The following is a 14,555-nucleotide window of genomic DNA, read 5'->3' on the forward strand; positions in this document are numbered from 1 at the left end:
AATCTATACAGAGATAAATACAGAAGAGAAATTAAGGGTCACAGAATATAAAGTGAGAATGTCTATCTAATTGCAATTTCAAAAGGTAGAAGAGAGAAAATGAGGCAGAAGCAAGTTTTGAAGGCATACTGGCTGAGACTTTTTCTCAACTGATTAAGGACAACAATCTCAATTGCTGGGTTCAGGAAGTTCAACAATTTCTATGCAGAACAGTTGAAAGTCAAAGATCCTCATGCTGGATTAAGAACGAAATCCAGAAATACGATGTTTAAAGAGAAATGTAAAACATAAAGACACAAAAAGGTTGGAAATAAAAGATGGAAGATATGCTAGGCAAATAGTAATGAAAATATTGTTTACGTATCTAAAAAATATTTACTAGGGCGCCTGGGTGGCTCAGTTGGTTAAGCGACTGCCTTCGGCTCAGGTCATGATCCTGGAGTCCCGGGATTGAGTCCCGCATCGGGCTCCCTGCTCGGCGAGGAGCCTGCTTCTCCCTCTAACCCTCCCCCCTCTCATGTACTTTCTCGCTCTCTCAAATAAATAAATAAATATTAAAAAAAAAAAAAAAAGAAATCACGTCTAAAAAAAAAATAAATAAAAAATATTTACTAAAGCAGCCAAAATAGAAAAATAAAAAAATATTTATAAGAGCAGCCAACATATATTTTAAGGATAAAAAGCATCAGTAAAGATAGGGTCATTACCTAATGATAAAAGGATATTTTATCATAAATCAGTAATTCTAAACTTACATGCATCTAACATGGCCTCAAGATACACAAAACAAAAACTGAAGAAACTCAGTAATAGACAAATGAATCATACTAGTTAATATTCTAAAGCACCTCTGTCAATAACTGATAGATCAAGCACACAAAATAATCAGTAAAGAATTAACAAGCCAGAATATACTGAATATTGCTCCCAACTGAAAAAACATTCTATTCAAGCAAAATGAAGCTTATAAAAATAGACCACATGTAGGGTTAAAAACAACAAATCTGCAGTATTAAAGAGAAACTTATAGCCTTGAATGCTTAAACCAGAAAGTTAGAAAGGCCAGGAGTTATTGGGTTAAAAGCATTATACCTAATAGTCAAAAAAAGACCACGTAACAGGGGCCCCTGTCTGGCTTAGTCAGTAGAGCATGTGACTCTTGATCTCATGGTTGTAAGTCTGAGCCCCACACTGGGTGTACAGTTTACTTTAAAAAATAAAATAAAATAAAAAGATAGTAACATTCAAATATGGTAAAAGGAAGATTAAAGAAGGGAAATCAGTAAAAGAAAATAACTGTTTTTTTTTTTTTAATAATTTTTTTTTTTTTTTAAGATTTTATTTACTTATTTTAGAGTGAGTGAGAGCACGTGCAAGCTGGTGAGGGGCACAGCGAGACGGAGAGGGGCACAGTGAGACGGAGAGGGACAAGCAGGATCTGCACTGATCTGCACCCAGTGTGGGGCTTGATCTCATGACCGAGATCATTACCTGAGCCGAAATCAAGAGTCTGCTGCTCAACCAACTGAGCCATCCAGGTGACGCAATAGCTGTTCTTTGAACGGTGTGTCAAAAAAAATTAGTCAAAACTTGGTAAGAGGCAAAAAAGATTACCAGGTGCTAAGAGCAGTGTTGAATATGCACCACTGACTGACTGCTATTGACTAGACTATTTTACAACTCTGTAAAAATTAACAGAAAAATGATAGAAAATGCAAACGAGGAGTGACTGGGTGGCTCAGTAGGTTGAGTGTTCAACTCTTGGTTTCGGCTCAGATCATGATCTCAGGGTCATGAGATCAAGCCCTGCGTTGGGCTCCAAGCTCAGCAGGGAGTCTGCTTGAGGTTCTCTATCTCCCTATCTGCCCCTCCCTCCGCTTGCATGTGTGTGTGCTCTCGCGCACTCTCTCAAAATAAAGAAAACTTGAATAACTCTCTAACCATTAAATGTGCTAGATTAGTAGTTAAAAAATCTTCCCCCCAACTCCACTACAAGCTCAGGCAACTCTAGCTACCATTCTACCAAACATTCAAGAAAACAATAATTCTAATCACACAGTAACTATTTTCAGGTATCTAAAAACTGGAGGGACCATACATTTTATAAGACTAGACCAACTCTGTTATCAAAACATGAAACTGAAAAAGAAAAAAGAAAAATTACTCATGAATATACATGCAAATGTTCTAGACAATATTTGCAAACCAAACAGCAATTTATACAAAAGCTGATAATAATATGACTGAACTGGATGTATTTCAAGAACGAAAACCTGGCTTACCAGAAAATCATGTAATTTCCCACATTAACAGAATGGTAAAAATACAAGGTTTCAATAAATACAGAAAAAAATATGTGATAAGTCAACACTGCTGGAGGAGGTCATCAAGAAGACTTGCCTTCCAGTTGACCCTTGAGCTGGACCCAGAAAAGTAGAGGCCCCCCACCGCTCCCATGTTCCTGGAATGTGTGTTTCATTTGCCTTCTCGGTTCAGAAGCTGCCCCAAAAATACATCCTTGAGATAAAAACCTAGGTACATGACTGAACCCACTTAAGGCCTCCTGAGTACATGACTAAACAAAATTAAGGCCTTTATATAAACTTTTAAGATTCTGGCACTGAGACCTACTCATCTTGCAGCCACCCAAGACAATCCTCGTAAGTACTGGCCCCCTGTACAGATTACACCCGGGAACCTCCTCAGAGAGTTACAAACCAGCATTCATTTTAGAGGGAATATCCTTAATGTTAAAAGGGTAAAGGGTCATCTATTTAAAACATTTACCAAATGATATACTTCATGGTAAAAAAGCACTTTCTTTAGAAATGGGAATGAGATAAATGAATCCTCATCACCACTTTTATTCAACTGCTGTTTTTTTTTTGAGGTCCTGGACAGAGCTTTAAAGCAAGAAAAAAAAATTCAAAATACAAGGACTAGAAAGGTAGAAACAAAACCAACACTATTAGCAGATAATCTATTTCTTTTATACGGAAAATTTCAAAGAATCTATAAATGACTGAATGACTAAGGAAATTTAGCAATATTACTGTATATAAAATATACACCCAAAATAAATTAAAAATTATATAATTTTAAGGAAAAAATATAATAGTTTCAAAACATATAAAGTATCTTAGAGTAATTCTACAAAAGGTGTTTGAGATTGTTATGGAAAAATCTCTAAAACTATTAATTCAATGTAATCTCTTTCAAAATACACTATTTTGTGTGTGTAAGTTGACAAGCTACTTTTAGTTTTTATGGAGCAAAGGGTTATGAAACTAAGACCCACCTGAATAATAAATGTGGGAGACTTTCCTCATTATTATAACGGTAAGGTAATTAAGACCAAGTGAAAATAATATACAGAGAGACAACCAATAGACTAGAACAAAGCCTAGAATTGGTACCAAAAATGTGGAACTTTGTTTTGTTAAGAGAATTTGTATGGTCAACTGACAAGAAGAGGATGGAGTCTTCACTAAAGGATTCTGGGACAAGTGATGATCAAAATGAGAAAAAAATGAAATCAAACACCTATTTCACACCAACAAAAATTCCCAATAGATTAAAACTTATAAATATGAAAGAAAAATTATGAAAATTTAAAAAGGTAATCCATGAACATGTCTTTATGATTTAGTACAGAAAAACCTTTTACAAGCATAAACAAATAAAGGAAAACACTGATTAATTCAACTATATTAACTAGATAATTAAAAAAGATGTACATTTTATCTTTTTATACTACACATATATTTTATATTATTTACCTAATATTTAAACCAAATAAAAACTATCTACTTTGCCTATCGACTTACATTATACTTGCTGCACAAAATATAAAAATAAGCATATAGGATGAAAAATAAAAGAGGTATTTTATTGGAATATTAGGATGCTGTATTGCGGTTAATTTGGGGCAGACACTTCATTTGCCAAGCTGCTGAGAAAACTGAAAAAGAACACTCATATACCTCTCTTTATGCTTCAGATGCATGAAAGACAGGAAAAAAATTCCAAAGTTAACTTAAATCAAAAGACTACATCTGTGATGAGTTTTATTATTCAGATGGCCGAGTATAAGACATATTTTCTCCTGAGTCATAAAACTCAGAAAAAAGTAAATATTGTTAATCTAAAATATAATGCAATTCTATGCTCCATGAAAATTTTTGCTCACCATTGTATCCCCAAAGCCCAGGCTAGTTCCTCACACACAGCGGATGCTTAATAAATATTTTTAAATAATTAAGCATAGCTACTGCAAAGAAAAAAATATATATGTTTGTCTTCCCAGAAGAAGTGATTTTAAAAAGTATAAGTTGGGGTGCCTGGCTGGCTCAGTCAGTAAAGCATGCAACCCTTTATCTTGGGGTCATGAGTTTGAGCTCCATATTGGGTGTGAAGTCTACTTTAAATATTAAAAAAAAGTATAAGGTAGAAAAGGATCAGCGGTTAACTAAGTAAGTATTTATATACCTGGATGAAGTCACTTTTTTGTTTGAGAAAAGGGAAATGGTATTTCACACAGTGATGTCAGTAATTCAGTAATCAAGAGTTACAGTAAGTTAGTATTATGAAAAAATGTATAAATAAGGTTACCTATTTTAATTCTTCCTAAATTTTCATTTGTTGACTCCTAAGCCAATATATAAGTTCTAGTGAGCCAAAAGAAAGTCAAATTATTAATTTACAATAATAAAATCAAAGAAAAAACCACACCTAGAATTTTGATTGTTGTATATTGTTTGATTACTCAAACTAATGAATTCTAATAATCTTTAAAAATGAAAAACAACAGACCTACAAAAGTGCTCTATTATTACATGTTCCACAACATAAGATGCAATTTTTTTTTTTTTTTAAAGATTTTATTCATTTATTTGACAGAGAGAGACACAGAGAGAGAGGGAACACAAGCAGGGGGAGTGGGAGAGGGAGAAGCAGGCTCCCTGCAGAGCAGGGAGCCTGATGTGGGACTAGATCCCAGGACCCTGGGATCATGACCTGAGCCGAAGGCAGTCGCTTAACCGACTGAGCCACCCAGGCGCCCTGCAGTCAATTTTTTTTAACAGTCATAATATGTTATTATGTTATTATGTTTTAAATAACATATTCACTTAGTGTAATATAACACTGATGCAGTTACAGATTTCTCTCAAACTGTTTTTAGCCATGTAAATCTCAGAAATTTTTCTACTGCTACATTTGTCTCACCTAAGAGGTAGGGATAGAAAATGACAGCCTTTTCCATAACCGTACCTTGGAAACTTTGCTAAAAGGAAGGACTTTTTTTTCAATTCAGCTTAGTCTACTACTATAAGTGGGCTTCTCCCACTACAGCATAAATCCTGAGTTTCTAAGACACACACACACACACACACACACGCCCTTCTTCCAGTAAGTACTTATAAACAAAAAGGAAGAATATTAGAAACTTCTTACCAGAAAGATCCACCACTGCCTCATGACTGGAAACAGCTCCTTTCTCAATAAAAAGATCTCGAAAATATTCACTATTAGCTGACAGAACAGATTTATGAGCTTTGTACTCTTCTCCCTCAATTAACAAAGTAACATCACAGAACTGGTTGGAGAGTCTCTGTTCGTTGAGCTGTTTTAAGACAGCCTGACAATGTTTTGGAGAAGAACGTTTCACCACTCCTTTGGTGTCAACCTATCAAAATAAGTTTAAGACCAAGAGTTGTATTATATATCATTTGTATTTGTACCTTTAACAGAATTTAAAACATGACACATTCATTTTTAAAGACACCATTAATTAATATGAAGAAATAGCCAGATATCATATCTATATATTTAAATAAAAATTAGGTCATTCTCACTATTTTCTGCTATGTTCATTCTACTTGACCCAATGAAAACCTGCATCTCACTTCTTGCTGCCTCTTCTTGCCAGTCAGAAATATGATGATGTATGAAAGTAATGGAGGTAAAAAACAAAGGCCTAGCCAGTTTGATTTTTACCTTGCTTCACGACCTAGAGACTGCTTCCAGAAATGTATTCTGTCTACCTTTACCAATATAGCATTTAAAAAGACAGCAAGAATGATTAACAACAAACCAAGTAACATTCTGAAGAGAAGAAACAACAGGAATATTTATGATTAATGAAAAAGCAGTATTAGCATACTTTTAGTGTACGTAACAACAGAGTGCATTACCTGACACACAGACTTAAATTTCCAATCTCAGTGCCAACAATCAAGCAATCTCAGTACTTTAAGAAAAAAATTCACCAAGACTACAAATACTAATATATTAGTTATAGATGTTAAAGGTGAATAGAAAGTTCCACTTACGAATACAAGTTCATGTTTGGATACTGGCTTCTTTTTTGCAGGCTTGGAGGCTGTAGTTGGAGGTGAAGTAAAATTGCTCAGATCATCTTCTGATTCATTACTTTCTTCTCCAGATTCAAGGTCTAATCCCAATTCTTCCAGCATTTCTGAAGTATCTGATATTGGACGGGAGCGATCTAGTTTCTCCTGGCATTTGCTACACTGTTTAATGTAATCTTTCACTTGCTTTAATATACCTATAATAAAAATAAAAAGTCAAATTTAATGCTCTCATTTGAAAATTGACAATTATTTATTGTTAGTTAATCTATGTATACTGATGTATGAGTGCCCATGTCCAGACACACACATCCCATAAAGTATGTAAAAGTGATTTCTTTAGAATGTAACGTACATTTTTTTCATAGATGTAAGGTTGATGGTTTGCGCCCATGCTTATTTTTGTTTATTCCTAGTTATTCACTTCCCCACCATATAAGATGATTATGTAACAGTGCCCATTTCCATGTGATTTGCAACTCATTCATGCTATAGGAACTATATGAAAATGCCAACATGACCTTCATGAGCAGTAATATAATGTGGTTACCTCTCCACCCTATTAACATCAGGCTTGACCATGCCATTTGCTTTGGTCAATGGAATATGAATAAATGTAATGTGTGCCATGTCTCAGAAGCTTTAAGAGGCACAGTTTCCCATTAGTGCTCTGATCTTTGTCCCTTCTCTCAAATAACGGCATGTTCCAGATGGATGCCATCCTTCAGAGCCTGAATTGCAGATGAAAAAAGACAGGTGGAGTCAACTGCAACCTGAACTACCACTAAAACTTGTAATGAGTGTGAAATCAATCTCATTTTTGAAAGCTATGAGATTTTAGGGTTGTATGAAAAAACAGCATACACAATCTACAAAAGTTAGATTATACACAAGCCACTCCTAAAACCCTATTCTGAATTTCAACTTCTAGCTCAGCATGTTGGGGTAGGGGTAAGGAGCAGGGAGAAACACTACACACAACCCCCCCCAACACACACATCCACCCACCCACCATCATCCTTGTAAGGTAAGACCAATTAATTTCCATCCTACAAACGAGAAAATGAAGCCCTAAGAGGTAAGAAACTTGTCCAAAGTTGCATCTACTAAATTGCATAACTAGGCCTCCAAAAGCCAAGTGCTTTTCAGTATATTATGCTAACTCACACAGCAACACATTTGTCCATCAGTATGACAGAAAATTCTCCCCCCACAATCCCCAAGTAAAATGTAAATGAAAGGCTCATTAATAAACTAAAATGATATAGAGATATATAGTGAATTCCTGAAAAGAATTTCAAGATGTCAAATTATACCATGGTTCCTTGCACTTTCAACCTTCAGATAATATTCAAGCAATATTTCTCAAATTGTATTATGTCCCGGGGTGCCTGGGTGGCTCAGTTAAGTGGCTGCCTTTGGCTCAGGTCATGATCTCAGGGTCCTGGGATAGAGCCCCACAACAGGCTCCCCGCTCAGCAGGGAGTCTGCTTCTCCCTCTCGCTCTCCCTGCTTGTGACAGCTCAATCTCTCTGTCAAATAAATAAATAAAATCTTAAAAAAAAATTGCATTATGTCCCATACTTACTAAAAAAGTATACACTGGACTAATAAATTCAGAAAATTATACTCTCATTTTACACGCACATAATAGATATTATCATATTCAAACCTCTGAGAGTTCTATAGTGAAGAAACCTGTTCAACAAGAATTTGCCAAATTTATTCGTTCATAGACCCCCTTTCCCCCACCCAAAATGTAACTTAGGAAATAATGGGTTAGGGTTAAATAAAACTTCCATAAAAAATCAATTTGCATGGGCATATTTAAAGATTTTTTTTTTTTTTAATTTGACAGAGAGAGACACAGCGGGAGAGGGAACACAAGCAGGGGGAGTGGGAGAGGGAGAAGCAGGCTTCCCGCGGAGCAGGAAGCCTGATGCGGGGCTCTATCCCAGGACCCTGGGATCATGACCTGAGCCAAAGGCAGACGCTTAACGACTGAGCCGCCCCTACATGGGCGTATTTAGAGGACAATATATATTCTAATGTCTGAAAATGCTAATGTCAATATAAAGTCTATACCAATATGAGGTATGTAGTGAGCAGATTAAAAAAAAATGATGAAAAGCCTGGAGGGATATATATATCTTTTACATACAATTAAGAGTAAATGGAGAGGCGCCTGGCTGGCTTAGTCGGTAGAGCATGTGACTCTTATCTCAGGGTTGTGGGTTCAAGCCCCACACTGGGCATAGAACTTACTTACAATAAGAGGAAAAACATGTTCATTCTCTTTGTTTAAAAAAAAAAAGAGTAGGGCGCCTGGGTGGCTCAGATGGTTAAGCGTCTGCCTTCGGCTCAGGTCATGATCCCAGGGTCCTGGGATCGAGTCCCGCATCGGGCTCTCTGCTCCTTGGGAGCCTGCTTCTCCCTCTGCCTCTCTCTCTCTGTCTCTCATGAATAAATAAATAAATAAAAATCTTAAAAAAAAAAAAAAGAGTAAATGGATTGGGGTGATGAAAAATTTCTGAAGATGAACAGTGGTGATGGTCGCACAACAATGTGAATGTACTCAATGTCACTGAACTGAATACTTAAAATGGTAAATTTTATATTACATATATTTTACAATAAAAAATGTAAATGAGTACAAACTTCCAATTATAAATAAGTCATGGGGATGAAAAGTACAGCATAGGGGATATAGTCAATAATATGGTAATAACTTTCTATGGTGATATATGGCACCTAAATTTACCATGGTGAGCGTTTCCTAACATATGTAATTGTTGAATCCCTATGTTGTACAGCCGAAACTAATATGGTATTGTATGTCTACTATACTTCAATAAAAAGAGTAAATTATGAATAGAAGATACACAAAAGAATATATAAATATATATTATTATTTTTTTTTATTTGACACTGAGAGAGGGAACACAAGCAGGGGGAGTGGGAAAGGGAGAAGCAGGCTTCCCGCCTAGCAGGGAGCCCAATGCAGGGCTCGATCCCAGGACCCTGAGATCATGACCTGAACCGAAGGCAGACCTTAACAACTGAGCCACCCAGGCGCCCCAAGAATACGTATATATTTTTTAAGATTTTATTTGAGAGAAAGAGAGAGAGAAAGAGAGACCGCATGCACCCATGTGCAGGCCACAGGACTGAGGGGGAGGAAGAAGGACAAGCAGACTCAGCATGGAGCAAGGAGCCTGATGCAGGGCTCAATCCCAGGACCCTGAGATGGTGACTTGAGCCGAAATCAAGAGTTGGACACTCAACCAAATGAACCATGCAAGCACCTTGAGAATATATATTTCTAAGTAAAAAACACTTAGAGAATGTGGAAATTTCCATGTTCACAATAAACAAAGAAGGCGGCATTTTTTCCTAATTCATTCTGCCTGTTATTTCCAAACATTTTATGATTCTACACAGTTCAGTATATTCTACATACAGCAGAAGTCTGATTACACTATAAACTAAGGTTGAGTTCAAATGATATTGGAGAAACTACATAGGAAGCATTTTGAAAAGTCCGAAAATAACAAAAACTGCAGGAAAAAATTATTAATGTATGATAGTCAATCAACTGTCTCAAAAGGGGACTCGATGTTTCAAGTCCTTTCATCTGAGTGTTAATGCTTTGATGGGATCATCTTAAATCTAGCTTTACAGATTCAGAAACCTGACCTCTTTAGTTCATCCAGAATTGATTAAGCGGAAAGACTGACTCAGGTTAACCACGAAAAAGGCATCAATGTATAAATATAGTTAATTTCTATATTACTGCAAAGGGTTGAAACTACTTATGCAGTAAAATCTGAATCCACTAACTAGCTTTGTGACCATGGCCAAGTTGCCAAACCTCTCTATGCCTATATGTCATCAGCTGTAAAATGGGATAACAATATGGTGCTGTTGTGATTGCTAATATTTATAAAGCTCTTTGAACAGTTACTACATAAGTATTTGTTAAATACAGTAATACTCACTGATCAATCTCTCTGGTACTTAAAAACAAAATAACAAAAACAAAAAACCCACATAAAACACCACGTTACCATTAAAAGATTCTTCACTGAGCATAGAATCAAAACAAAGAAAGCTGAAAGACCTTGGCGGGTAGTCCTCTAATAAAACAACTTGAGATGGGCACCTGGGTGGCTCAGTTGGTTAAGCGACTGCCTTCGGCTCAGGTCATGATCCCGGAGTCCCGGGATCGAGTCCCACATCAGGCTCCCTGCTCAGCAGCGAGTCTGCTTCTCCCTCTGACCCTCCTCCCTCTCATGTTCTCAGTCTCTCATTCTCTCTCTCGCAATTAAATAAAATCTTAAAAAAAACAAAAAACAAACAAAAAAAAAACTTGAGAACAGTTTCTTACTCTAGAGCAGGGTTTCTCAACCTCAGCAGTGTTGACATTTTGGGCCAAGATGATTCTTGTTGGAGTGGGGTGCAAAGGGTTGTCCTGTCCATTCTTTTTTTTTTTTTTAAGATTTTATTTATTTATTTGAGAGAGAGAGACACAGCGAGAGAGGGAACACAAGCAGGGGGAGGGGGAGAGGGAGAAGCAGGCTCCCCGCAGAGCAGGGAGCCCGATGTGGGACTCGATCCCGGGACTCCAGGATCATGACCTGAGCCAAAGGCAGTCGCTTAACCGACTGAGCCACCCAGGCACCCTGTCCTGTCCATTCTTATTGTAGAATGTTTAGGAGCATTCCTGACCTCTACCCAACTAAATGTCAATAGCAACACTTCAACCAACACCACCACCACCAGTTATGACAACCAAAATTGTCTCCAGACACAGTCAGATGTCCCTTGGGAGGCAAAATATGTCCCGGGGTTGAGAACCAATGCTTTCGAGATTTGCCAAATTGAACAATTTGCTCCTGACAGCTGTTCAAGAACCTCCTTCCCTGTCAGTTTTGGATACAATGACCACCCCCAGTCCCGGGGCTTCCATTTTTAGCTCCATGCATTTTAGTTCTTCCTTGATCTGTTTTCTTTTCCTCAAAGAGGTTACAATGGTTAGTTGTAGCTATATTTACAAAGACCCAGTTCTTGGTGGGTTTTCTAGAGATTACATCCTCCTCTTTTAGACCAAGTAACAGTGGCAAAATTTATCCTATGGTCTAAACAAAAATAAATCAATCCTTAGGGTAGGAACTTCTGCAGGCAGCTGATTTAACCTATTACTTTTTTTTTTTTTTTTGTAGTTTTAATCTGTTTCCCCTCCTAATTTCATCTTCATATTTTGGAAGCATTTCACTGTAGATCCCCATGCATCAGCATCTGACTGAGGCAGGGGAATCATTTATTTTGAAACTCCAGCACATAATTCAATACAGGATAAAATAAGAGGGTGTGGGGGGGGGGCGAGAAAATTTATTAACATTTTACATTCTGAAATATGCTATATGTAAATGTTAGACACTGAGCCAAAGTTTTTCAACTGTACTCAAAGGAGGGAAATTGCTACAAATTTGCCTGAGCACTACAATATAACTTATGATGGCAGCATTCTGAAAAGGCAGAATGAATAATGAATCTCAGTAAACTGTCCTTGATACAACTTCTAGTGGAATGACTCTGGAATAGTTCTTTTTTTTTTGATCACCTACATTGATCAAATCTTATTAGCTTTCAGATAAACAGTCTACAATGGCTTTGGAGTATGCATATCTTCAGTAGAAACAAAAAAAAATCCAAATGATAATGTATTAAATATCAAGAGGAATAGCTACTTTAAAAAAACTGTTTTGAATGAATAGCTAATAATGGGGGGCAAACTTCTCTGATGATTATGAATTCTTATTATTTTTCTTTTTTTTAAGTAAACTTTACGCTCAACATGTGGTTTGAACTCACGACCCTGAGATCAAGAGTCACATGCTCTATGGACTGAGCCAGCTAGGTGCCCCAAATTCTTATTTTAAAGGAGGAAAAACTAAAATAATAAAAGTAATGAAATCATCAAATAACAAAAACTCATTACATGTTAACAAAATAGCATTTTATGAAAAAAAAATAACTATTTTCCAAAACAAAACAAAATTAGTAAGAAAAGGGGTACTACTTTACATTTTTGAAAATCTTTTTAATGTGTGGCTCAACAGAAGACAGATCATCATATATGCCTCTGCATTCAATCTGTTGCCATATATCATATGTCACGTAGTCTCTGGAAAACTCCACTGTATACTTGGGAGACAATGAGTAAAAAAGGCAAATAATGCCTTGGAATTTTCATGAAAATAATTTTGACTTTATGAATCCTCTGAAAGGATCTCAGGGCCTCCCTTGCCAGGGGTTTAGTACTGTAAGTATGGTACTTCAAGAATAGCTATTCTAGTTGCTTAAGGACTTTTAAATTTTACAAATGTATACAAATAACAAATGTATCTTTTTCATTTTTCAATTAAACATAAACATGGTCTCAGTTTTTTTGTCTAAGACACTGCACACAAAAAGCAAACAAAACCCCTCCTCCAAACTGCATTCACGATCATTCACAGACAATAAATTTAGGGAAGGAATTTTTTTTAAGATTTTATTTATTTATTTCAGAAAGAGAGCACGTGAGAGAGAACAAGCAAGGGGAGCTGCAGAGGAAGAGACTGAGCAGGGACTCTGGCAGCGGGACTCGATCCCAGGACCCTGAGATCAAGACCTGAGCAAAAGGCAGACGCTTAACCCACTGAGCCACCCAGGGGCCCTGGGAAGGAAAATTCTTAACACTAAACCCTTACAGCACCATGTAACAGTGGTTAAGAGTGTGAAATTACAAAGGTCCGCTGTGTGACCTCTGACATATTTAACCTCCTGGTGCTTTTAGTTTTCTCATCTGTAAGAGAGATAAATGTTTCCACCTTACAAGGTTTTATCAAGATTAAATGAGTGAAAAACAAATTAAGAGCTCAGAACTAAGCCTGCATGGAAAACTCTGATCAGTTACTTTTAGCTGTAATTGTAATTTTTAACATGTCATAAAGTATTTTTTTTTAATTCTGAAGTAATTTCTACACCCAACGTGGGGCTCGAACTTGCCCCCCAGAGATCAAGAATCGCATGCTCCTCGGACTGAACTAGTCAGGCACCCCAGCACGTCGTAAAGTATCAAACCTGAAACATTTGCTCAAGTTTGGTCTGACCAAACCAGTCCTAACAAAATGCAGCAATTACTCCGTGTTTACTCCTCACACTTTTGTCCCTTTAGAGGAATTTCATTCAGATATCGGTTTAAAATAGAAAATAAATGACGGGAAAGCATTTAAGAAGACAATACAGCTGGACCGTTTCTGAAAAGACGAAAAACTCTAAGGAACAAAAGGAAGGACTACCCATTAGTTTGTCAATTAACAGGCTTGATGACAAAGTTCATAAACTGAAAAGAACTTCAGAATGTATTCAGTAGTCTAATTTCTTTACTCACAGGTAAGTAACCGAGACTCCCAACTTCTCCAGAGCCATAAGGAGAGTGAGTGGCAGAATCCTTCCAGACAAAACCTCTCTTATCAGGGCCTGCAAAGCTTTCGCTAATTCTAACCGAACAGGTTCAATGTAAATCAACTTTGTGGACAGTGAGAGCGGTAAAGGTGCCAAAGACCCTTGCTCTCCTTCCCTAATCTGGTTCCCAAGGAGTCAAAAAACTTTAGAGCAGTTATTTCCTGACTATTACAACCACAGTAACCGTATCTTTTCCGGGTAGACACAGTGCCTCACAGTTTCCAAAGAGCTTTTCACGGTATCAGAGGAAAGAACATGAAAACATTCAGAACGAAGGGTTATCTGCTATTCTTCACATTGAATTCTTGCCCCATAATCGAAGTTGAAGATGGCCGTTTCCAGACAGTCACTTCAAATCACCTCTTGCCTTATTGCTTATTTACGCCGCCGTAGCGCAGTTTGAGGAATACGTGCAAGCAGATCTAGCGAACCTCAAAACCGCAGGCCCAAACCCTAGCGGAAACGGCCTGAGGAAGCAACCCAGGCTTGGGGCGGACCGTCCCTCCCCCACACCATCAGCACAACAGGATTTTAGGAGGCACAACACGTAGCTCCGCGCAACCGCCGCCCCGCGCCGCCCAGGAGCGTCCCCGGACAGGAGGCGCCGCCTCCAGCGCAGCCGATGGAGGCGGGGCCGCCGTAGCCCGCACGTCCAAGCCCCTCCCGGCGGCT

At 37.5% G+C, this 14,555-nt stretch overlaps 1 protein-coding gene across 2 annotated transcripts in view; it reads right to left on the bottom strand.

The window, feature by feature from the left end:
* Positions 1 to 14,555, bottom strand: part of ZBTB11 (zinc finger and BTB domain containing 11) — a 34,038-nt gene that overhangs the window by 18,282 nt on the left and 1,201 nt on the right. The window contains exons 1-3 of one of the 2 annotated variants that reach the window (XM_045869813.3): positions 13,810 to 14,479; positions 6,333 to 6,568; positions 5,455 to 5,686 (exon numbers count right to left, since the gene is read on the bottom strand). In XM_045869813.3, the coding sequence (XP_045725769.2) occupies positions 5,455 to 5,686; positions 6,333 to 6,476 (376 nt within the window). In that variant the 5' untranslated portion in view covers positions 6,477 to 6,568; positions 13,810 to 14,479. Of the gene's footprint in view, positions 1 to 5,454; positions 5,687 to 6,332; positions 6,569 to 13,809; positions 14,480 to 14,555 lie in introns of those variants that run through there. The other variant, XM_045869812.3, reaches the window with a different exon arrangement.

This window comes from Mirounga angustirostris, unplaced genomic scaffold, assembly GCF_029215605.1.
Source record: "Mirounga angustirostris isolate CCGP_5_RB_7025 unplaced genomic scaffold, mMirAng1.0.hap1 SCAF_1, whole genome shotgun sequence".
Taxonomy (NCBI): domain Eukaryota; kingdom Metazoa; phylum Chordata; class Mammalia; order Carnivora; family Phocidae; genus Mirounga; species Mirounga angustirostris.